Source organism: Mustelus asterias, chromosome 2 (assembly GCF_964213995.1).
Source record: "Mustelus asterias chromosome 2, sMusAst1.hap1.1, whole genome shotgun sequence".
Taxonomy (NCBI): Eukaryota; Metazoa; Chordata; class Chondrichthyes; order Carcharhiniformes; family Triakidae; genus Mustelus; species Mustelus asterias.
The window spans coordinates 140,735,483-140,760,366 of NC_135802.1; the positions used below are offsets into that span (position 1 = coordinate 140,735,483).

At 43.7% G+C, this 24,884-nt stretch overlaps 1 protein-coding gene across 1 annotated transcript in view; it reads left to right on the top strand.

Annotated features, from left to right (window-relative positions):
• The window catches only part of LOC144481086 (uncharacterized protein C7orf57 homolog), a 97,005-nt gene that overhangs the window by 50,106 nt on the left and 22,015 nt on the right, over nucleotides 1-24,884 (top strand). The window contains exons 4-5 of the mRNA XM_078200725.1: nucleotides 820-955; nucleotides 12,095-12,192. Of these exons, the coding sequence (XP_078056851.1) occupies nucleotides 820-955; nucleotides 12,095-12,192 (234 nt within the window). The remainder of the gene's footprint in view (nucleotides 1-819; nucleotides 956-12,094; nucleotides 12,193-24,884) is intronic.

Consider the following 24,884-nt stretch of genomic DNA (forward strand, 5'->3'; position numbering starts at 1 on the left):
AGGGGTATTTTATCCAGCGGGGTTACTATAGCTCCCCACTTGCGGGAAGCTGGTTGCCCAATCCCGCTGGAGTGAAGGGGAAGGAATCGAGGGCCCCCAGAGAATTGGGTGCCGGGGGGATGGGGGGGATGTCACCTGGCATTGCCACTTGCAGCAGTGTCAGCCTGGGCCCCCAGCACTGCCTAAGGGGCAAAGTGCCAATGCCCAGGGGGATACGTTGGCACTGCTCATCGGGCATCTGGTAGTACCAAGGGAGCAGGGCCTAATAGGGGCAGGGCCTGATGGGGCAGGGCCTCTGGGGGCGATCTGTGGGGTTGGGGGTTCCCGCTGCCACTCTGCACTTTGGACTGAGTGACAGAGGGAGGGAGGCCAGCAATCGGGGCTGCCTGCGGAAGATGGTCGGCGGGGGCGGGGAGGGGGGGGTGCGGGGGAGGCGGGGCGGGTTCAGGAAGACCGGCAGACAGGGCATGAACACACTGTGCATGTGTCGATCCTAGCACTGACAGATCGGCGCATGCGCAGTGGCCAACTCAGCACTATGCTGCTGGCACTCCAGTGGGAATAGGCCCTGCTCACAGCTTTTTAAAGTGATTCACATCAGTGCACTCAGCAGTGCACAGTGTGTGGGAGGTTCATTTTCAAACTCCTGCTGAATAAACCTGCGTGATTTACTCCAATTTTTACGTGAATTCGACACTTAACATTTTTTTAGGAGAATCTCGCCCCAATGTTTGTCAAAATGTATAGTAATGGATAAAATATAATGCATCCATTTTAAAAGCAGCCATGTAAACAAGTTGAATGTCACTTTACTTACAGTGTTCCTAAATGGTATTTGCCAGAGTACATGGTTCATGAGGAGTTCGTTCCCAGCCCTCCTAGAAAATTACATGATCCTGATAAAACTGCATTGGAGAAGGAGGTAGAAGACAATGAGAAGGAAAATAAAGGAAAGGTAACCTAATAGTTAGCAAGCATAATAACTTTAATGATATGTACTTCTTCTTAGTTAAATCATTGACACTTAAGAAAGTGGAGTCTCCCAAACTCCAATGATCTAGGGATATAAATTGTTGAGTGGTTTACAATATCTGAATGGATGGTGGGACAGAATATGCTATTCTGGGATCTTAGCATGCTAATCTGACTTAACTTTGAAAATCTACTGCTGGGATGTGTCTGATTAAAGAAACTTAATGATCCAACATACACATGTTCAAAAAATTTTGAAGTAATATATAGATGGTTGATTGCAATTATGGTCTCCCTCTATTTGACGTGTTTTCTTTTCACTGTTCATGCAGATTTGTTTTTCAAAACTAGAAACAATACATTGGGGTAATTTTAATCCCCATTGAAGCTAGTGGGGTGTAAAATAAGGTGGGGTACAAAATAACTTTGCTCAGAGTTGAAAATATGTTCTGTCATTTGTAGGGCTGAATTTTTCAAATGAGTCCAGCACCAGAATCAAAAACAGGAGACAACTCCGCTCTGGCAGGCCCTGAGATGGTATTTTGCAGGCGACAGCCAAATAACAGGCTGTACTGGGTTTGGCATCCAGTTGAGGATGACAACCCATCACCCAGCACTGCCAACCCAATCAGACGGCCAACTGCTCAGCAGCCTCAGTAGTGCCATCTTTAGCGGTTGTGAATGCTTATGCTGGATCATCAGAAAAAAGGGCTCTTCAATGACAATCTGTGGGGCACGTGTGTGTGTGGGGTGGGGGGGGGGGCGTGGTGGAGGGAGGTGTCACTTAATTGAGCAATTAATAACCCAAATTGGCTGTCCAGTGATTGATTGCGCCACTAAGGTTACTGTGACTGGCATTATGCCATGGTCTCAAAAAGGAGTCAGAGTCCCCTCCTGGCACCTTACCACGGCACCTTACCATGTTTTATTGCCCTCTGCCTCCCAGTTTGTCTCCAAAGGGTTGGGAAATTCCTTTTTATCAAAGTAAGATCTTTCAGTCAGCTGTTTTGCACCTGCACTATTAAAATTATTAATATGTAGAAGTTGTGTTCACATTACCTTGTTTCCCAGAGGTTCTCAGGCAGTTAGACTTAAAGCTCAGGGCAAACTGATGATGATCACAAGGTCATCTTCCTGAAATAATGTTGAAAATACTTTATTTTAAGGTGCCACTGAGAACCTGTCAAACTAAGTATAGCGAATGGAATGGATTTTGTTTATTTTATATTCTACTTTTGACAATTTGGAGATGTTTCATATTTGTATCATGTTGTCACACTTGAAAATATGAAGGCTAGATATCCTCTAGTGGGTCTAATAAAAGACTGGCTGAATATAAGTTTGTTTTGAGAGAAAACTCCAGGGATGGTTTGCATGGATGGTTTTACTGTTTAATTATATATTCACTTGCTACATAAGTTAGAATCATATATAATAGAACAAGGCCACTCAGTCCATCATGCTTGTGTTCACTCTTTTAAGGAGCTATCTATTTAGTCCTACTCCCATGCTTTTTTCCCCATAGCCCCATAATTTTCTCTCCTAATATTTATCCAATTCCCTTTTTAAAACTACTAGTGAAGGTGCTTTCACCACCCTTTCAGACAATACATTCCTGAGCATAATAAGCCACTGTGTAACAAACAAAATCACCTTGTTTCACTTCTGGCCTTTTGAAAATTACCTTAAACCTGTGTGTCATCTGGTTAATAACATTCCTATCCTGCCAGTGGAAACAGTTCCTCCTTTCTTTTCTCTACCATAATCCTTCATGATTTGATTGCCTTTATTAAATCACCCATTAACCTTCTATGTTCTCAGGAGAGCAATCTCAACTTCTCTAGATTCTCCACGTAAACAAGGGGGAATTTTCCACTCCCATTTTTGAGGCGTGGAATCGGTGCGGGCAATCCCGTGGGAGTCCCAGAATTGATTTTACGACTGCAGGATTTCCCGTTGTGATTGTCCTCGCCCACCCCCCGCCAATGACAAAAGGATATTGGAACTTTATCCATTTGAATATATTTAAATATAATTATAAGATCTTTACACCTGATAGTCCCCCACCCTAAACTGTCCATTCACATCCGCATGACCTCACACTGATATAAATCAGAACAGGTCTCCCATAAGGTGCACGTGGCGAACAGAACCCACCAGAGGTGAGTACAGCCCCTGGGAAGAGAAGGTCATTCCCAGGCAGGAGCCTGGCACTGTTACTGGTACTATTCAGGCAGTGCCAGGGGCAGTATCAGGACAGTGCGGGGGATGGATTCTGTATCCATGGAGTGGGGGAGGGGGGATGTCTCTGTAGTCAGGGGCGATGGGGGAGTTCCATGGTGTGGGGGGGGGGGGGTCTCCATGGTGGGGGAGTAGGGGGAGGAGTGTTCTGTGGTTGGGGGCTCCATGGTTTTACTTATTAAAATCAGGGTAGATCTTTTCAAAACCTAAATTGCTGACAGGGTTGTCATGGGATCCGCCCCTTACCATTCTGTCGCTGAGTGCCTAAAATGCCGCAGAGGAAGCCATCCTTGGGGCCGGCGGCTTCCACATGGTTTTTCCTGTCCACTACGTCAGTCGAAGAAATGAGAAAATTCCACCCCAAAAGCATTTTGAATGGATTTTGAAGTAGAGATAGATCTATCTTTAAGGTTTTAACCCCATCCCCATTGGTTGCATACATGTTCCTCTACTTTACCTGAATAAAAATAAAAATTGAGCTATGATACAGATATTTCTTGTCTATAACATGGAACTTCACTGGAGAATTTATATTTTGATTGACCCTATTCATATACAAATTGCAGAGATGAATGGGTATTCTACAATTTATTTTCAGTACCTTGGGAGCATTATGCAGACATTTTGACCAGATAATTAAAAAGAGGTACACAGAGTATTTATATACTGATCAATGGAAAGAGTGAATTTGATGGATTAAATTGCTTTTTCCTGTTCCATAATTTGTTATGTCTTTACCAATGCATTTTTGTAAGATCACTGTTACATAAGATCACAAGAAATATATTTTAATAGTCATAATTGTCAACATCCTTGGGGTTATCATAGACCAGAAACTCGACTGGACACGCCAGTGGCTACAAGAGCAGGTCAGAGGCTAGGAATACTGCAGTGAGTAACTCACCACTTGACTCCCCAAAGCCTGTCCACTATCTATAAGGCACAAGTCAGGAGTGTGATGGAATACTCCTCACTTGCCTTGATGGGTGCAGCTCCAACAACACGCAGGAAACTTGGCACCATCCAGGACAAAGCAGCCTGCTTGATTGGCACCACATCCAAAAACGTCCACTCTCTCCACCATTGATGCTCAGTAGCAGCAGTGTGTACTATCTACAAGATGCACTGCAGAAATTCATCAAAGATCCTTTTATAGCACCTTCCAAACCCACAACCACTTCCATCTAAAAGGACAAGAGCAGCAGATACATGGGAACACTACCACCTGCAAGTTCCCCTCTAAGCCACTCACCATCTTGATTTGGAAATATGTCACCATTCCTTCACAGTCGTTGGGTCAAAATCCTGGAATTCCCTTCCTTATGGTATTGTGGGTCAAGCCATAGAATGTGGACTACAGCCTTTCAAGAAGGCAGCTCACCACCATCTTCTCAAGGGCAACTAGGGATGGGCAATAAATTCTGGCCAGCCAGCAATGCCCATGTCCCATGAATGAATAAAAAAAAGATTGTATTCAACTGTCTATGGAAAAGTTAAATTGCAATTGATCATTCACAGCTAGTGAGAAACGATATCTGTGGAGGAAATATGTCCAATTACTGACTGACATGAGCTCCCATGTAATACAGTGTCCCCCACTAATAATGGGCATGTTTGTGCAGACATAATCTGCCCATTCTATATATAATGGTTGGTATAATGCGATAAAGCTATATATATTTAAGATAACAAAATACTGTGAGTGCTAAAAATCTAAAATGAAAACAGAAAATGCTGGAAGCACTTAGGTTTGGCAGTATCTGTGAAGAGTGCTATATTATACATTATATAGTTCTTGCTCATCAGCATCCACAATGCCCTAAACCTCTACTTGATCAAACATATTTAATATTGGACCTGACACTTGACAAAGAGCTTGCTTATTTCAATTCTTTTTAACTTTCACTGGAGCTGTGGCTCTCCAGTGACCAAGAAGCATCACTCTATTGCTCCAAACAAAATCACAGCAAGGCAGTTTTTTCACTATCTTTTTGATGTCTTGCATCTGAAGGACAAATCAATACTAAACTGTGACAAATACTAAACAGTAATGCTTCAAAATCAGAATCACGATAAGCAGGTCCTTCACCAGGGCAGAGGAACTGAATCATATCAATGATAGGCATGGTGTCAAAACAGAAACCAACTTGAATAGTTTTTTTTAGATTTTGTTCTGTTTAATTTTCTAGGATATTACAAATAAGGTTTTACAACATTTGTCCTCCATGTATTTCCCTAATTATTTTATATTTGCAGATATAATGAAAAAATTGATCCATATATAAATATATATATACATTCATGCATACTTCGCAATGCAATATCATAATAAATACAGTTGTTTCTGCCCAAAATAGAGCACTTAAGATATTACAATCAGTTATTTTAAAATTGATATTAATGTAAATTGTTCTCAATTTTTGGTTGATATCTGCATCTATCTGTTTTATAGGTGGATATTTAAGTGGAAGAGGACTGTAGGTTTCTGGTCATTCATTGGAAATATTCTGGAAAATAACCTGTTGAAAGGCTAAATCTGGATGTTAGAATTACAATTAAATTGCCCTGTAATGTAACTGGATCACATTTTTGTGGAGGCCAGCTTCTCTTTTTGATATTTCAGGGCTCTTTGAAATACTTTGCACAATATCTTAATCAGTTGCATTAAAGGGAAGGTAATACAATATTCCTTGGATTCCCTTATGTTATGATTTGGAGACACCTGCAGCTTTCTATGGTACATTAAGGACCAGATCAGAAACTCCAAGGTATATTATGAAGTTAGCCTAGGTCCTAACTTTTACATTTGATTTTGGCATTAGGTGTTTCGCTTCAGCTATGTTTCAAATGACCCACGAGGAAGCTTTTATCAAAACAAACTTTATTTAGGAACAGTTAGATTATAACAAAAAGAATTAGCATAACTTTTACCAGTTAAAATACTTAAACATGACAAAGAATCATTCTTAACAGCTAGCTATCTCCATTGTTCCAATTTAGCAGTATCCCCACAGACATGAATCCCTTATTTAGAACCAGTTAGCATAGAAACCAAGGATGCTTACATAGGTACGAGATGTCCAGCCTTTTGACACTTCTGGAGAGTGATCCAGATAGACACCTGTCTTCTAATTCTCATGATGTGGAGATGCCGGCATTGGACTGGGGTAAGCACAGTAAGAAGTCTCACAACACCAGGACGAAGGAGCTGTGCTCTGAAAGCTTATGGTATTTGCTACCAAATAAACCTGTTGGACTTTAACCTGGTGTTGTGAGACTTCTTACTGTTCTAATTCTCATGCAGCACCGTCCAAAGAAAGCTTCACCCGAGACATTAGAATCTCAGAGAAAAAGGCTTATTTCTTGACAGATTCCAGTCTCCACTTCAAATACAGCAAAAGATACAGAGAAAGCAACGTCTCTTTAAAAATCCCAAAAGTAAACTGCCTTAAGTTCTCTGTGAAAGCCTAGCTGTACCCAGTCATATGACTTTACCTGTCAATCAACCTAATCAAACCCTACTCTGCAATCCCAGGGGGAAACCCAAAACACCAGAACTCTATTATGTTAGATTAAAACAAACATTGCATCCATTAAGATCAATTATGCTGCTGCAGAAACAATACAGTGCTGCGGGAGCCAGACAAAATGGCTTCGATAAAATGGAAGGAACTAATAAACATGTTCAGCACAGAAACATGACTAAAATACATTTTTTAAAGGCACAGTATCGTCACAAGTAGGAAAGGAAGAAGAGCAGAAAATCATCTGACACTCATCTTTATTCCTTACTCTCAAAGGAAAGGAAATCAGTCTCAGGGAAAAAATAACATTCAGCTGAGTGAGACTATTCATTCTTTATTGGTATAATCCAGGTGCTAGGAGGTTACTTTAAATTTATTCCAGTACAAATCTTGCACAGATCATGCAGTCCTGTCAGCTCTAGTCATTAATGGTGGTGGACAATTAAACAACTAACTGGAGGATGAGCCTCCACAAATATCCCAACCCCCAACGGTGGGAGAGCCTAGCACACCAGTGTGAAAGACAAGCCTGAAGCATTTGAAACCATTTTCAGCCAGATGTGCCAAGTGAATGATTGAACAGGGCTTCCTTGAGGTGCCCCACATCAAAGATGTCAGTCTTCAGCCAATTTGATTCATTCCATGTGGTATCAAGAAACAGCTGAAGGCACTCGATATTGCAAAAGTTATGGGCCCTGACAATATTCCAACAATAGTTCTGAAGACTTGCTCCAGACCTAACTGCACCCCTATCCAAGCTGTTCCAATACAACTGCAACACTACGTGCAAAATTGTTCAGGTATGTCATGTCCACAGAAAGCAGGACAAATCCAACCCAAGCAATTACTGCCACACCAGCCTACCCTCGATCATCAGCAAAGTGATAGAAGGTGTCATGGACAGTGTTATCGAGCAGCATTTTCACAGCAACGACCTGCTCACTGATGGCCAGTTTGGGTTCCCCAGATTCCTCCTGATCTCATTATAGCCTTGGTCCAAACATGAACAGAAGAGCTGAACTCACTAGGTGAGGTGAGAGTGACTGCCCTTGACATCAAGGTAGCATTTGACAGAATGTGGCATCAAGGAGCTCTAGCAAAACTGAAGACAATGGGAATCGGGGAGATTATCCAGTGGTACAGTCATGCCTAGCACAAGCAAAAACAGTTGTGGTTGTTGAAGGTCAATCATCTCAGTCCCAGGTGATTGGTGCAGGAATTCTCAGAGGAATGTTGTAGGCACAACCATCTTCAGCTGCTTCATCAATGATCTTCCCTCTGTCATAAGGTCAGAAGTGGGGATGGTCGCAGATGATTGTACAATGTTCAGCACCATATGCAACTTCTTACTTTCTTAAGAAGCCTACGCTCATATGCAGCAAGACCTGGACAACATTCAGGTTCAGACTGATCAGTGGCAGGTAACATTCGCGCCACAAAAGTGCCAGGCAGTGACCATCTCCAACAAGAGAAAATCTAACCAATGCCCTTGCCATTCAAAGACATTACCATTGCTGAAACCCCCATTGTTAAAATCCTGCGGAGGGTGGTGGGGTGGTTACCATTGACCAGAAACATAACTTGACTAGCCATATAAATTCTGTGGCTACAAGAACAGATCAGAGGCTCAGAAACCTGTGGCAAGTAGCTCACTTCCTGACTCCCCAAAGCCTGTCCACCATCTGCAATACACAAATCAGGAGCGTGATGAAACACTCTCAACTTACCTGGATGAGTAGCTCCAACAGCACTCAAGAAACTTAACACCATTCAGGACAAAGCAGCCTGCTTGGTTGGCACCCTACCACCTTGAACATTCATTCTTTCCAACACCGACGCATAGAGCAGCGCTATGTACCATATTCAAGACGCACTGCAGTAACTCATCAAGGTTCCTTTGACAGCACATTTCAAACACACTATCTCTACTACTTAGAAGGACAAGGGCAGCAGATGCATGGGAATACCACCACCAGCATGTTCCTCTCCAAGTCACACACCATCCTGACTTGGACGTATGTTACCTTTTCTTCATTGTCGCTGGGTCAAAATCACGAAATTAACAGCAACGTGGTGTACCTAAGCCATGTGGACTGCAGTAGTGTGAAGAAGGCAGCTCATTACCACTTTCTCACGGGCAATTAGGAATGGGTGACAAATGCTGGCCTACGTAGTAACTCCTACATATCATGAAAGAATTAAAAGAAGACCCTTCTTCAGACCTGAGCTTACATATTTTCTGCTGAATCTTGGTACTCTGCTCTCACTTTAGCTATTAATAACCTCTGATAATTGTCAATAGTATTTTTATTTGTTCACTGAACTGATGAGATCCACAGACTAAAACTAACTTATGGTAATTCAGTCATAAAAAACATACACTTTCATAGAAAAAAGCAGCATGAAAAATTTACAGCACAGAAGAAGGGTTATTCATTCCATTGTGTCTGTGCCAGCTGAAAAAGAGCCTAAACATGCTTTGCATGCCCCCTAGTTTACAGGGATTCAAGTGCATACACAAGCACTTTATAAATGCAATCAATGTTTTTGCTTCTATCACATTTTGGGCCATGAATTCCAGACACCCGTCATCCTCTGGGTAAAGAAATTGCACCTTAACACTCTTCTAATCTTTCTGCTAGTTGCTTCAAATCTATCCCTTCTGCTTATTAACCTTTCTACTAGGGGAAACAGGTCCTTCCTTTTCACTCCTTCATTCTCCTCATTATTTTATACACCTCAATTAAATCCTCACCCTAGCCTCCTCTGTTCCAAAAAAAACAATCACAGCTTATCCAATCTACGTCATAGCTAAAATTCTCCATTCCTGGCAACATGCTCTTAAATTGCCATTGAATCCCCTCCACTGCAATCATATACTTCCTGTAAGACAATGGCCATAACTCTACCTGTGGCCTGACTAGTCTTTTATACAGTTCTAGCATAACATCCTTACTTACATTCTATGCTACAAGCAATAAAATACAATATCCCATGTGCCTTCTTAACCACCCATCTACCTGTCCAATCAACTTCAAGATTCTCTGGGTGTGTACTCCTCTGTCCCCCTTCCCATTATCCTATCATTACCTTTGCCACTGAAGGTGGATGGAGGTAATATTTTTGATCCTGTTAGTCTCTCTGTAAACAATACATCCCAAGAACTTTCAACAAAACTTGGTACAGTATGGCTCAAGGAAGAGTTGATTAATGTTTGGCAAATTTGCAGATATGGATCCAGATGCTGAATTTTTTTTTTAAAGGACCCATCTGTTAACGTTGGAAAATAGGGCGGATCGACTTTATTTAAGATGTCATAGGTTGTTTGATTTGGAATGTTGTTGATTGTTTTGGAGTGTTACGGATTGTCTCAGTTGTTGTGGTATGTTTTGTCACAGTAGCACCTCCATCCCAAGGGACAGTGCTGAGATCAACCCCTTGTCCCCAGCTCGAGCCCACCCAACCCTGAGGACCTTTAGGGGACTCTCCCTCGACAGCCTGGTAGCGGCATAAGGGCAAAGCTTTGTTGATGCCAAGTTGGTGCTGGACTCCTTCATGCTCCATGGCATAATGTGCAGGCTTTCTGCAGGTTTTCACTGCATCAAGCAGTTGGTTATGTATGCCCACCAGCTTTCTTCTGTGACCTGGCTGATTGAAGTCCCTATCTGACCCTTATGCAGTGATGCAGTGAAGTAGTGTATGATCAGGCCCTGTAGCAAGCTAGCATATATGGCATTCATCATCCCAATCCTGACTCCTGCATATTTGTGCCTGGTGGCTACCATGTGTAGATCCCTTTTCTATCCTAGCCTCTAATCTATGAATAGTGTCAGGCTCTAGAGCTGGCAGTCTTTTAGCTGGTGACTGTAAATGTAGGATCAAGTTTCTCCATTTTTGTTGTTTTCTTCCTCTTCCTCCTCAAACTGGGAAAGTTCCAATTTTTGAGATATTTGAAATGAAAAAGGAATAAGGAGGGGAGGTGAGGGGGAGGATAAAATAAGAAGTGCTTAGTTACAACTTTAGCTTAATCAGGGCAGCACGGTGGCACAGTGGTTAGCACTGCTGACTCTCAGCGGCAGGGACCTGGGTTCAATTCCAGCCTCGGGTCACTATCTGTGCGGAGATTGCACGTTCCCCCCGTGTCTGCATGGGTTTCCTCCGGGTGCTCCGGTTTCCTCCCACAGTCTGAAAGATGTGCTGCTTAGGTGCATTAGCTGTGCTAAATTCTCCCTCAGTGTAACCGAACAGGCGCTGGAGTGTGGCAACTAGGGGATTTTCACATTAACTTCATTGCAGTGTTAATGTAAGCCTACTTGTGACACTAATAAATAAACAAAAAGCAAAAAAGAAGAAATTGTGAGGGATGGGAGATGTGGTAAGAGCAAAGGAGATTTAAGTATCCCTCATCATCCCTATAAGTGATCATGATCTTTAGGGTACCCTCTCCCATGATGGCCAGCACTGCGTTCTCCATGGGGTTTAAAAGATTCAAAGGTGCTTGTCATCCTCCAGTTCTTTCCTGTTGTCTCCTGCTACGTGCTATCTTTAAGTGAGCCATGGATGAGGTGAGTGTTTCAGTTAGTAGGATATGCCATTTTGAAATTGAATTCACTCAACTTGTGTCAGATCGTTAATCTTCTTCCTTCACTACATCCATGTTCTTAGAACAGTAGTTCTTGCATTGGCCTACATTGCCATTTCTTCCTACTATCTAGCATAACTTTAGAAGACCTCCTACCTCTACTGTCCTTTCTATACCTGGCACAAAGACCTCTAGATATACATTCCAGTATCTGCATTATCTACGCTCTCTCCTGCTATTGTATCCTAGGTTTAAGGTATAAATAAAATAGACTGTTTACATCTACATTATGGATTCCCTCTAATATTCTAATATTATAGAATATTATCTGTAAATATTTTACTCAATAAAAGAAGTTAAGCTAATCATTCTCTCTTTATTCCTTGAGCTGCAGAATTTTGTATATTGAGTGTGCATATCAGGAATTCAAACACATGCCAGTTCACAATTTCTATGATTTTTATCAGCAATGGAAGATTGTGAGATTGCAATTAAACAGATACCTAATTTCAAATAAGTACTCCTAACTTGCAAAGTTCTGCATCAGGAGTGCTAACAGTGATCTCACAGTGTTAGGGTCACTCGCTTTAATTTTAAATGCCCCTCAAATGCATTGCAATACTTGATTCGCCATGTTGATTAGCTTTGATTGAATATTTTCAGTGAACTGCCAATAATCATCCCTAAATAATTTTCCTTTGTTAACATTGCAAATAAATATACACTGCAAGCTACTTCCTCATAACAAACATTGTGCATAATTTGTACACTATAGCTGAAGTTGCCGGAAATTACAGACAAGAAGCAAAAGGACAAAGTGTTTACTAAGAAAACAGCACAAGAGGACAACTTGGAGAACAAATTTCCATCCATGTAAGTTGCACTTTACCAGATCTGGAAGAATGTTTTTCAAGCAGGACCTAAGATTTTATTATTTTTAATTCATGCCATTTTATTAGTTGGAAAATGCTTCAGTTTCAGTGTTATGGTCGCTATTTCACTAAGTAATTTGTTTTCAATATTAGCTTTTATTTGTAAAGCATTGCTGGCAATGGATGCTGGTTAGAAAATGAGGGATTTGGCAAGTTCAAGGGGTGAAAAAAGCATGGCTTCAGTCTCGAATTGAACTACCCTCCTTTATTACACTGACTGCAGTTACACCTCCAACTCTTCAGTATCAAAAGGAATAGTGCTGCCCGCATGTTTCCATTGTGCTATTAGTGATTATTAGTCCTCTCACCCACAACTCCATTGCCTATATTTTAACTTGTAACAAATCTCATTCATACACCATCCATGTGCTTCATAGAATCCCTACAGTGCAAAAGGACACCTTTTGGCCCATTGAGTGTGTCATAGAGTCATAGAGGTTTACAGCGTGGAAACAGGCCCTTCGACCCAACTTGTCCATGCTGCCCTTTTTTTTAAAACCCCTAAACTAATCCCAATTGCCCGCATTTGGCCCATATCCCTCTATACCCATCGTACCCATGTAAGTATCTAAATGTTTTTTAAAAGACAAAATTGTACCCACCTCTACTACTACCTCTGGCAGCTTGTTCCAGACACTCACCACCCTCTGTGTGAAAAAATTGCCCCTTGTCAAAGGCCTACCATGACCTACCTTATCAAAGGCCTTGCTAAAGTCCATGTAGACAACATCAACTGCACTGCCCTCATCTACCTTCTTGGTTATCCCTTCAAAAAACTCAATTTTCCACTCACAAAGCCATGCTGACTGTCCCTAATCAGTCCTTGCGTCTCTAAATGTCTGTAGATCCTGTCTCTCAAAATACCTTCCAACAATTTACCCACCACAGATGTGAAGCTCACTGGCCCGTAGTTCCCAGGCTTTTCCCTGCAGCCCTTTTTAAACAAAGACACAACATTTGCCACTCTCCACTGTGACTGTGTGCATCGACTCTCTGAAAGAACATCTTACCCAGACCCACCCCGTACCCTATCCCCGTAACCCTACACATTTACACTGCTAATCCCCCTACCCACATATCTTTGGACACGAAGCAGCAATTTAACGTGGCTAATCTACCTAACCTGCACATCTTTGGACTGTGGGAGGAAACCCACACAGCCAGTTACCCAATGCTGGAATTGAATCTGGGTCCCTGGCACTGTGAGGCAGCAGTGCTAACCACTGTGCCACAGTGCCGCCCACTGACAAATGCTCACTGACATATATTGACTCCCTGTCTGACAATGCCTCGATTTTAAAATTCTCATCCTTGTTTTCAAAACTCTCTATGGCATTTCCCCTCCCCATGCTGTATCATCCTCCAAACCCACCATCCTCCAAGTTTGCAGTGCTCCTCCAATTTTTGTCTTTTGTGTTTTCCTGAATGTAATTGTTGCACTATTGGCTTCAGCTCCCAAGGACTTATGATTTGGATTCCCTCCCTTAACCTCTCTACTTCTCTCTCCTCATTTAAAACAATCTTTAAAATCTACCCTTTGTCCAAGCTTGGAGGTGGAGGGCAGGAACTGGCCTGCCCTGGCAGAGTGGTGGACAGTGCATCAGGAGCAGCACAGCTGAATGGCAGAAAGGTTTTGCTGCACTCAGCTCAAAGTGTCTAGAGAACTGAGGACTGCCTCGTGCACGCCACTCATTAGCAATTGTGTTGATGCTGTCGTGATTTCCTGCTGGTGTAATGCAAGATTGGAAGGCTTGACAGGAAATTGGTGGGCAACTGTTTTAATGAGCATTCCTGATATGCAAATAAATGCAAATGGAATTCATGATGTTGTGGGGTAACCAAGGTGACCAGTACTGTTAAGAAATCTCAGACAATACAAGAATCACAAAGTTGGTGTTTTTTTAACTTTCAAGAATAACTTTAGTAAACCTGTAGCTGCCAGGAGATCATCAAAAGGTTAAGCAGCTCTGGTATAGACCAACGAAACCTCTTCGATAAATCTACCAATTAAAAATCAGATCAATTATAGATTTTTCTTATCAATCATTCCCGCCTTACAATAATTTTAAATCAAGATACACAAATCAACAATAATAATAGTCAAATACTCAGGCAAATTGCATTCTACACCTCAACATAATGGTATTTTATTAGTCTGTGAAATCTGGAAGCTGACTCCTCATTTGACTGACCCCTACACCCTGGCTGCCTAGAAACCTAAGATGGTGAGCCAAAGTTCAAATTCTCGTTCCCTTAGAGTTCACTGTCCAACCAGACAAACTTTTGACACCACATCTGGGCACCAGTCCATCTTGTCTGGACTGTGAATAAGCCCTATTCATAATGTGTGATAAAGTGTTCTAACTGTTCTCCCATCCGAAACTTCAGCTGATAAATCTTGCATATTTCCAAGGTTCAAATATTCTCTTGAAGTATGGCTTGCCTTAATGATCTTTATCTTGATGCCTCGTGGTAAAATGCTTTTGACCAAAGTGAGCAATATTCCTTAAAATTAATAATAATAATACATTTAAAGTATCAGCATTATGTTTTACAATCATAATCACTTATTTAAATCAGTCACTGCATCTCATATGTGTAAATCATTTTTGTTAGCTTGTTTTAAAATCACTTAACTGAATACTGCTAGTTCTGTCAATAACTTAACATGTATTGATTTTAAAAGAATCCCTAATCTATTTCCCCACTTCACATGCTATTAATGATATTTTATAGCACCTGGAGAGAACACTTCTTCTCCCCTTGACTTAAAAGGAGATCTGACAAGTATTTTTTTTTAAAACATAGGGCTGGATTTTCCAATAGCAATCACTGTTGTTATGTAATGCATCAGACAGTAAGTTCAGCATATATACAGTTAAACACACAAATCACACAGTGGTTAGCACTGCTGCCTCACAGCATCAGGGACCCAGGTTCGATTATGCCCTTGGGTGACTGTGTGGAGTTTGCACGCTCTCCCTGTGTCTGCATGGAATTCCTCTGTCCGGGTGCTCCGATTTCCTCCCACATTCCAAAAGTGTGTAGGTTTGTTGGATTGGCCATGCTAAATTGCCCCTTAGTATCCAAAGATGTGCAGGTTAGCGCGATTGGCCATGATCAATGCATGGGTTACGGGGATAGGATAGGGGAGTGGACCTAGGTAGTGTGCTCTTTTGGAGGGTTGAATGGCCAACTTCTGCACTGTTGGGATTATACGGAAAAATTAGAAAGTTGCTGTCCAATTTGCCTTGCTCCTCCAAAAACTTCACTAACAGTATTACTTCAAGAGAATTGACTTTCAATACATAAAGGCTGTGGCATTGCACTATTTACCCAGTAGAAACCCATTAAATACATGAGAGACTGCTGGGGCTTGTCCATTCAAGAAAATTTCTAATGCAATGATAAGTCATAATTGCTACCAAACAACATTCCTGGCACTGAAAATTTACTTTTACAAACACAAACTCTCATTCTTTCAGGTTTTAATTATTGGTGGATATTTTATTTAAAAAATAAAACAAAATGTGTTTTTTACCTTTTTGCTCTTTTATCTCTCTGTACATTCTTAGCATGTCTATGGGATCTTTTGCAAATACCTGAGAGAACAGAGAGGGTTTTGGTTTAGTGTCTCATCTGGAAGACGGCACCTCCAACAGTGTGGTACTCCCTCAGTACTGCATTTGAGAGTGCGCCTGGATTATGTGCTCAGATCTCTGGAGTGAAACTTAAAGTCATGATGTGGAGATGCCAAGTAACACAGATAGTGTGACATGAACCCAAGATCCTGGTTGAGGCCATCCTCATGTGTGCAGAACTTGGCTATCAGTCTCTGCTCAGCGACTCTGCGTTGTCGTGTGTCGTGAAGGCCGCCTTGGAGAACGCTTAATGAGGACGGCCTCAACCGGGATCTTGGGTTCATGTCACACCATCTGTAACCCCCACAACTTGCCTGGGCTTGCAAAATCTCACTAACTGTCCTGTCTGGAGACAATACACATCTCTTTAACCTGTGCTTAACGCTCTCTCCACTCACATTGTCTGTACCTTTAAGACTTGATTACCTGTAAAGACTCGCATTCCAATCATTATTCTGTAAATTGAGTTTGTGTCTTTATATGCCCTGTTTGTGAATAGAACTCCACTCACCTGACGAAGGGCAGTGCTCTGAAAGTTAGTGGTTTTTGCTACCAAATAAACCTGTTGGACTTTAACCTGGTGTTGTGAGACTTCTTACTGCGAAACTTAAACTCAGAGATGAGAGTGCTATGCGCTGAGCCACAGCTCAGAGCGTGAGGTAAACCTCACACCAGAGGTGCACAACTTTCTACAGCAGTGGGCCACTGAGTTACTTGGTGTCTGACTCCCAGTCACATACTCAATGAACAATCATCCAGTAGTCACTGGGATACTACAGACTTGCCCAACTAAGTCAGGACTATCCATTCTCCCAGAGGATTTATTCGACCCCCACTCACATTATGAGACATGGCCTGCCAGCCATCTCAGTCACACATCTATTCCCGGGACCCCCCCATAAGATGTCAGTGTGCATCAGCAAATGGCAGAATCTCTCCCCATCCTACCCACCACCCCCCTCAGCCCCCCCGAAACACTGCATGGCAAGACAATCACTAAAACTCATCAGGTCATTTCTCCCTAACAGATATTTAACTTACTTTATTATTTGACAGGTATAGGGCAGCGCAGGAAATTATTGTCACATAGTGCATGTTGCAGATGGACCGTTCCATACCATTGATGTATCAATCTGTGAGCCCAGCGTAGTCTACTTGCAACAAGGAGAATGTGTGAAACCCCTTCTTAAGAATGGTGTTATAGCCCATGGACAGTCAAGCGGGGGTGGCAATTTATTGAAGGTGCTGCTCTGTTGATGGAGCCTCAGCACAGTGCCTAGCCATTGTGGTTCCCTTATGCTGGGAACTATTGTCCATCATCGGCTCTCTCACATAATTCTCAAATACCTGTTCACTGGACACAATTCCAAATTCCAAAGCATAGTCACAGAATTGTCACAGTGCAGAAGGAGACCATTTGGCCCATTTTATCTGCACCGGCTCTCCAAACAAGCATTATGATTTAGTGTCATTCCCCTGCCCTTTCCCCAAACCTCTGCACATTCATCCGTAAGTCATATATGTCCAGCCTTTCCTTGAATGACCTTCCTTCTTAGGGACATTTTTTTTGGCTTCTTACTTAGGGAACAGCCCAGCAGAACCTATGGATTCATCATCATTGTCCTCCTCTTATTCCCATTGGGCAATGACCTGACATCCAAGCTCCCCTTGCATCCCAAACCTGGCTAAGACTAATTGTAGTGCCCCACCCTGGCTAAGGTTAATTATAGGACAGGCTATGTTGACTGAATTTGTACTCCCTTAAGTTTAGATGATTCAGGGATGATCTAATCAAGTTTAAGATGATTGAAGTTGTTGAAAGGGTAAATAGAGAGAAACTACTTCCTCTGGTGGGGAAAGTCCAGAACAGGGCGATATAATCTTAAAATTAAAGCTAGGCTACACAGGCATAATGTCATGATTTTACATAATATTAAATATTTTAACTTGCATTTCATAATTTAGAATCTGGGGCTAAATTAGCTGAAAATAGGTGTAGGGATTTTGCTGTAAAATTACCTAGCATTGATTGAAATACAGGTGACGCAGCAACTTTGTGCTGCCTGCTCATTTGAACAACCTCTATGTCCTGCTAATGCTAACTGTGCTGTTCATTGGCTGGGTGCATCAGCAGGGGTGGGGAGCATCATGGGCGCGATACCACTGGCCTGCTGTGCTGCTCGAGTAGTGCAGTGGACCGGGAAATATCAGTGGGGGGCCTGTAGCGGGATTCGAGACCGGCATCCAGCTGATCACAACTCTCCCGGCCCTTTTTTTTTAAGCGTAATCAGCCTCGTGCCGGAAATCGGCGCGAGGCTGATTACAGAATGGAAATGTCAATTTCTATATCATTAGTGAGCCCGGGTGGTATTGTCCGGGCTCACTAATGTCTCCCATCACTGGGAGAGGTTCCCACCAGCGTTCCCCTAGTTAATGTGGGATTGGGAAACAGTACTGCCCAGAGTGTGATGTAAAGGATCGCATGACCTGTGACTAGGGTCAGTTGTGGACTGTACAGAGAGCTGTGTAAAAGCAAATATTGAGTTAGCTCATAGCTTGATCACCCTGTTTATATCTATATGTATAGCTATGCATTATCAATAAATGCTTAATGTACAACCATACAAGATTCAGAACTTCCTTGTGAGACCTACAAAACACACAACATACAATAGAGTCATTATGGCTAATCAGGGTTACGCCAGGAATACAGTCAGTTGAATTCTCTTGCTCTATCCTCGTAACCCTGAATGTTCATTTCTATCCAATACATATCCAATTTTCTGTTGAAATCATTGATCATTTCTGATTCCATGGAAGCATAGGCAGTGATTTCCTGGTCATTACCACTCGCTCCATAAAAAAGTTCTTCTGCATATCCCCCCTGTATCTCTGGCCCAGATTCTCAAATCTGTACCCTCGTCTTTGTACCAAAGGGTTATTATGAATAGCCTATCCTTGTCTGTCTTATCTAAGCCGTCATAAATTTGTAAACCTTTAACAAACCTCCCCTCAACCTCCTTTGTTTCCAGCTTTCCAATTTTGTAACTAAATTCACTCATCTTTGGAACCATTCTGGTAAATTTCCTCTGCACTCTCTCAAGGATATTAAACATCTTCCTAAAATGTGATTAGAAGTGGATGTAATATTATTGTTGTTGCCTAATCAGAGTTTTATAAATGCAATGACCACAGCAGATGTTAATTGCTGAACAAGCCAAATCCCAGAAGGAAACTTGGCTTACGGGCCATACCCTTTTTTTGTATTATGAAACGAGAAGAAAACTACTGATCTCAACAGAAAAAAGTCCAGGAACGTTTGTGGGATTTTGAACATTAAAAGTAATATGTTTATTAACAAGACGGAAAAAAAACTTGAGCACAAAAGACTATACTTATACCATTAAAATTAGTTGTACATTCCATCCAAAAGACTTAATCAGACCCACAAATAAACATCTTGCAGGCAATACTGCCTTATAGATGTTTATCTATAAAAACCCGGTAATATTTTCCAAGGCAAAGCTGCTGTTGCTTTAATAACGTATACCACACAATCTCTCCAGCTCATCTCCACTCTGCTGTGGAAATTCAAGACTTCAGAACAGGACTGCTTTTTGCAGCCCATAGCTTTTCTGGCTTGAATGTATGGCTGATTCAAACTGCACCTCCTCCAGCCCAGAGCTATTGCTAGAAGATCTTCCTCATATAGCCAACTACTATACTTTCCACATTAACTCTAAATACCCTATGCCCCCTTTCATTCCAGGTTCCATTGCTCTTGCACCTCTTTGAAACTCAAATCATTCCATATGTAAAATCTTTCATGTTTCTATGTTGTCTCTGCATTTGGATCAATAAAATGTAAAATACACTCGTTTGCCCACTGAACTTGTGTAGGATGCAAAATGTTTCTTATCACCTCTGACTTACCTTTGATATTAAAATGAACTCTCATCTTATCTAAAAATGCAAATGTTTGATCCAGCCTATTTATTTGCACCTAAAACCCACCATAATATCTCATTACAAATGCACAAATCTAACACCTCTATCCTTTCATATCTTTCATATCCCAGGCAACCTGTCTAGTAACCTTTCCCAGCTAATTAAATCATTGACACACACACATACACATTTGTGCCTTCTTTACAAACTGATACAATGTTCACTAAAAATATTTTTAAAAATAACATGCATTTTCACGTAAAGATTCAGCATAACTTCCCTTTTTTGTACTCAATAGCTTTATTTATGAAGTCCAAGATTCTACATGTTTTACCAACAGCTCTCAAAATGTCCTGCCACCTTCAAAGGTGAGGAATATTGTGGCTGGAGCAGGTACTGGGAATTGTGATCGAAGAGAATGTGTCCTGGGAAAGGATTAGAAATGGCACAACAGAGCAGGGAACAGGCTCCAAAGCTTTTGGATACTGTACTTCATAGAAATCATAGAAACCCTACAGTGCAGAAGGAGGCCATTCGGCCCATCGAGCCTGCACCGACCACAATCCCACCCAGGCCCTACCCCCACATATTTACCCACTAATCCCTCTAACCTACACATCCCAGGACTCTAAGGGACAATTTTTAAACTGGCCAATCAACCTAACCCGCACATCTTTGGACTGTGGGAGGAAACCGGAGCACCCGGAGGAAACCCACGCAGACACGAGGAGAATGTGCAAACTCCACACAGACAGTGACCCGAGCCGGGAATCGAACCCGGGACCCTGGAGCTGTGAAGCAACAGTGCTAACCACTGTGCTACCGTGCCGCCCCTGAGGTCTTAATGCAGGAGGAGGGAAAGTGGAGAGTTGTCCGGCATCCACATGGAGAAAATGATATGAAGCCACTACAGTTAGGAAGGAGGCCTTTCAGAGATATGGGCCAGAGTACCCCGATATCATATGCCCTGCCACTGCTGCCAGCAAGAATGGAGAATTTGGCACTCAGCCAAATCTCCATTCACTGCAGCAAGACCAGAGACTCCCAGCTGCGGGGAGAATTCTGGCCATGGTCAATTGGTAGTGGGATTGGGAACAGATAGCCATGGAGGGCAAAGCCAGGTGTCAGGCCCTGAGGATCTGGATGCAGTGTCACATATCTGACCAATTCCGTCAGCCACTCTTTACATCAGAACACGCCATCACTCACCTACTAACAATCTATCAACCAAGCTTTCTACCTAACATTTATATCCTTCACCTCACCCTCACATACTTAGGGCCTGATTTTACCAAAGCTTCGCGCCCGTTTTCGGGTGCGAAATCGCAGTAAAGTTGGGCGTCGGGCCTTTAACGCGATCTGCACCCAAATCCGAGCAGATCGCGCTTTTACTGACACCCGATTCGGGCGCGGATCCAGTCCGCGCCCGAATCGGGCGGCCCGACGATTTAAATGAATTTGCATGAATTTAAATCGACTTAATGAACCACGCGCCCAACTCTACCGCCAAATCCCACTTTACCGTCTTCTGGCCCAATCCGCGTTCGCGCTGTAACCACGTAAATAAAAGTCTGAAGTCGCCGCTGCAGCCTCCGAAGAGCAGGGTCAGAGGCTGCAACGGCTCTCTGACCCAGGTCATTCTCTGGTCGGAGCGGGAGGGGGGTGGGAGGGGAGGGGGTGTGACGTCTCATCCTCTGGGGGGGTGGGAGGAGAGGGGGTGTGACCGACCATCCCCTGGGCGGGGGGGAAGAGAGGGGGTGTGACGTCTCATCCTCTGGTCAGTGGGGGGGTCGGCTGCCTGTCTGCGGCCGATGCCTCCTGGCACCATCACTGGTACACTACCAGCCACAGATTACTCTTCCCTGCAGGTGCAAGAGAGCGGGAGAGATGGCTGTGGCTGGTAGTGTACCAGTGATGGTGTATCCCGTTACACTGTGGAATCGGCCACTGTGGAATCGTCTGGTTCTGCTGAGGAATCGCTTCATCCTGAAGGTTTCGTGGGATGGCATGGCCGCACGTCAAATAGATCCACGCCTGGAATCCTCTTTGCAACGCGCCCATGCGCGTTTTGCCGGCTCCAGACCGATCCGTGCTGTGGGCGGGGCTTAGCGCTGGCGGACCGATTGGAGCTCTGAACTGCACATGCGCAGTTCGAAAAACATCTGACAGAGCGCACCCGGGCGCGAAAAAAAAAAGCGGAAAGCGGCTCTCTGACATTCATCCGCTGGTCGGGGGCAGGGGGTGTGGGAGGGGAGGGGGTGTGGGGGTGTGACCGACCATCCCCTGGTTGGGGGGGGGAGGGGGGTGGAGAGGGAGTGTGACGTCTCATGCCCTGGGGTGGGGGGGGGGGGGGGGGAGAGGGGGTGTGATGTCTCAACCTCTGTGGAGGGGGTGGGAGGGGAGGGGGTGTGACGTCTCATCCTCTGGGGGGGGTGGGAGGGGAGGGGGTGTGACCTATCATCCCCTGGGGGGGCGTGGGGAGGAGAGGGGGTGTGACGTATCATCCTCTGATCGGGGAGGTTCCGCTGCCCGTCTGCAGCCGATCCCTCCTGGCACCATCACTGGTACACTACCAGCCACAGCCATCTCTCCTGCTCTCTCGCACCTGCAGGGAAGAGTAATCTGTGGCTGGTAGTGTACCAGTGATGGTGCTAGGAGGGATCGGCTGCAGAAACGCAGCGGAACCCCCCTGACCAGAGGATGAGACGCCACACCCCCTCTCCACCCCCCACCCCCCCCCCCCCCCTCCCCAGGGGTTGATACGTCACAGCCCCTCCCCTCCCACCCCCAGGGGATGATCGGCCACACACCCTCTCCTCCCCCCCCAGGGGATGAGACGTCACACCCACTCTCCTCCCCCCCAGAGGATGAATAGTCACACCTCCTCCCCTCCCCCCACCCCCGGGGAATGAGACGTTATACCCACTCTCCTCCCCCCCACCAGAGGATGAGACGTCACACCCCCTCTCCTCCCACCCCCCCAGTGGATGAGACGTCACACCCCCTCTCCTCCCACCCCCCCAGTGGATGAGACGTCACACCCTCTCTCCAACCCCCCCCAGGGGATGATTGGTCACACCCCCTCCCCTTCCACCCCCCCCAGTGGATGATTGGTCACACCCCTCCCCTCCCACCCCAGGGATGAGACGTCACACCTCCTCCCCTCCCACCGGCCCCCCCCCCCCCACAGGGAATGACACGTCACACCCCCTCTCCTCCTCCCCTCTCCCGCCCCAACCAGAGGATGACCTGGGTCAGAGAGCCGTTGCGGTCTCTGACCCCGCTCTTCGGAGGCTGCAGCGGCGACTTCAGACTTTTATTTTGCAGGTCAGTAACAGCGCGGACGCGGATCGGGCCAGAAGACGGTAAAGTGGGATTTGGCGGTAGAGTTGGGCGTGCAGTTTATTAAGTCGATTTAAATGCGTGCAAATGCATTTAAATCGTCGGGCCGCCCGATTCGGGCGCGGGCTGGACCCGTGCCTGAATCGGGTGTCGGTAAAGGCGCGATCTGCTCAAATTCGGGTGCAGATCGCGTTAAAGGCCCGACGCCCAACTTTACCGCGATTGTGCGCCCGAAAACGGGCGCGAAGTTTTGGTAAAATCAGGCCCTTAGGCTCAAAATGGTAAAATTCCCCCCTTAGTTTTGCTGCAAAGCTTACACTCACATTTTATAAGTTATACATAGTGCCAACAATGCAAGAGTGGGGATTCAATGAAGCACCATCCAAGTGGCCCCAAAAATCTAAACAGAGACATGACAGAGCATCACCAAAAAGTCAGTTTAAGTTGTCTTACTGAACACAAAGGCATTGCATGAGTGCTGTTATTCAATAATACTTTATTTCATTTGTTCCATGATTCTGCACATATTCAGGCTGACACTCTTAAGATTCCTGCTCCACTGACAGAAGTACAGTGAAGCTTGACATGATTAATCATTGACTCTATCTCAAATTGTTAAGATGGGATCATTTAAATAATCAGTTTTGGAAAATGAACTTCAGGAAAATTGTTTTGGTTTTGGAAAGGCTTTAATGCAGATTCATCAGAATGATACCAGGCCTTCAAGGGGTAAATTTTGTTGACATGTTGTATTTGTTTTTGCATTTCCTTGAGTTTAGAAGATCATGGAGTGATCTAATCTAAACGGATACAATAGGGTAGATACAAAAAAAACCTGTTTCCTCTGAGTGAAATCCAGAACAAAGGATCATAACCTGAATATTGGAGCTAGACTGTTAGGACTGAACATTTTCACAGATAAGTTAGTATAAATCTCGAACATTTTCCCAGAAAAGGCTGTGCGTGCAATGTCAATTGAAATTTTCAAGGCTAAGATTGATAGATTTTTGTTGGTTAAAAATATGAAGGGATACAGAGTGGTAGTGAGAAAATAACATTGAGATACAGGTCAAGTATGATCTAATCGCAGAGAAGGAAAGGTTCTGGGACTGGAAGGCATACTGATAGCATACTCCTGTTTCATAGGAACAGGAGGCCCATGTTTGTAGAAGTACGGTAACGATGACTGTTTAATGAGCCTACTGAAAATCTTCCACTTGCGTGGGAGCCAAAAGGGACCCTGATAGGCCAAAGACATCTTTAAAACTGTTTAATTTTACCAAAGATAAAAACACTCCTTTATTAAGGAGTTAATTGATTGTCATGAGATTGATTTGAACAGTTTTGCAAGTTATTTGGGAAATTTAGTAGTCTCATATTGGGACTCAAAAAGTTCTCAGCAGGTGTGGTTTCCACAGAGCCAAAGAAGGCAATCCCAAGGTAGCCATCAGACATGCCCTCATAGTTGGGCTGTGGACATTGCTGGATGCAGGAACAAAATTTGTCTCTCGCTGTCCCTCCCCACCCGAGATCAGAATTTAGGATTAAATGTTGCTGGGACAGGAACCATGAAAATTCATGTTCCACAATAAGCTACTTCACCGTTCATAGGCAATCCTACTAGATGAGAAATTTCAACTCATTGTAAACTAAAATCACATAATTCACTATTCATTACAATTGTTTTGAATGTTAAGATGTT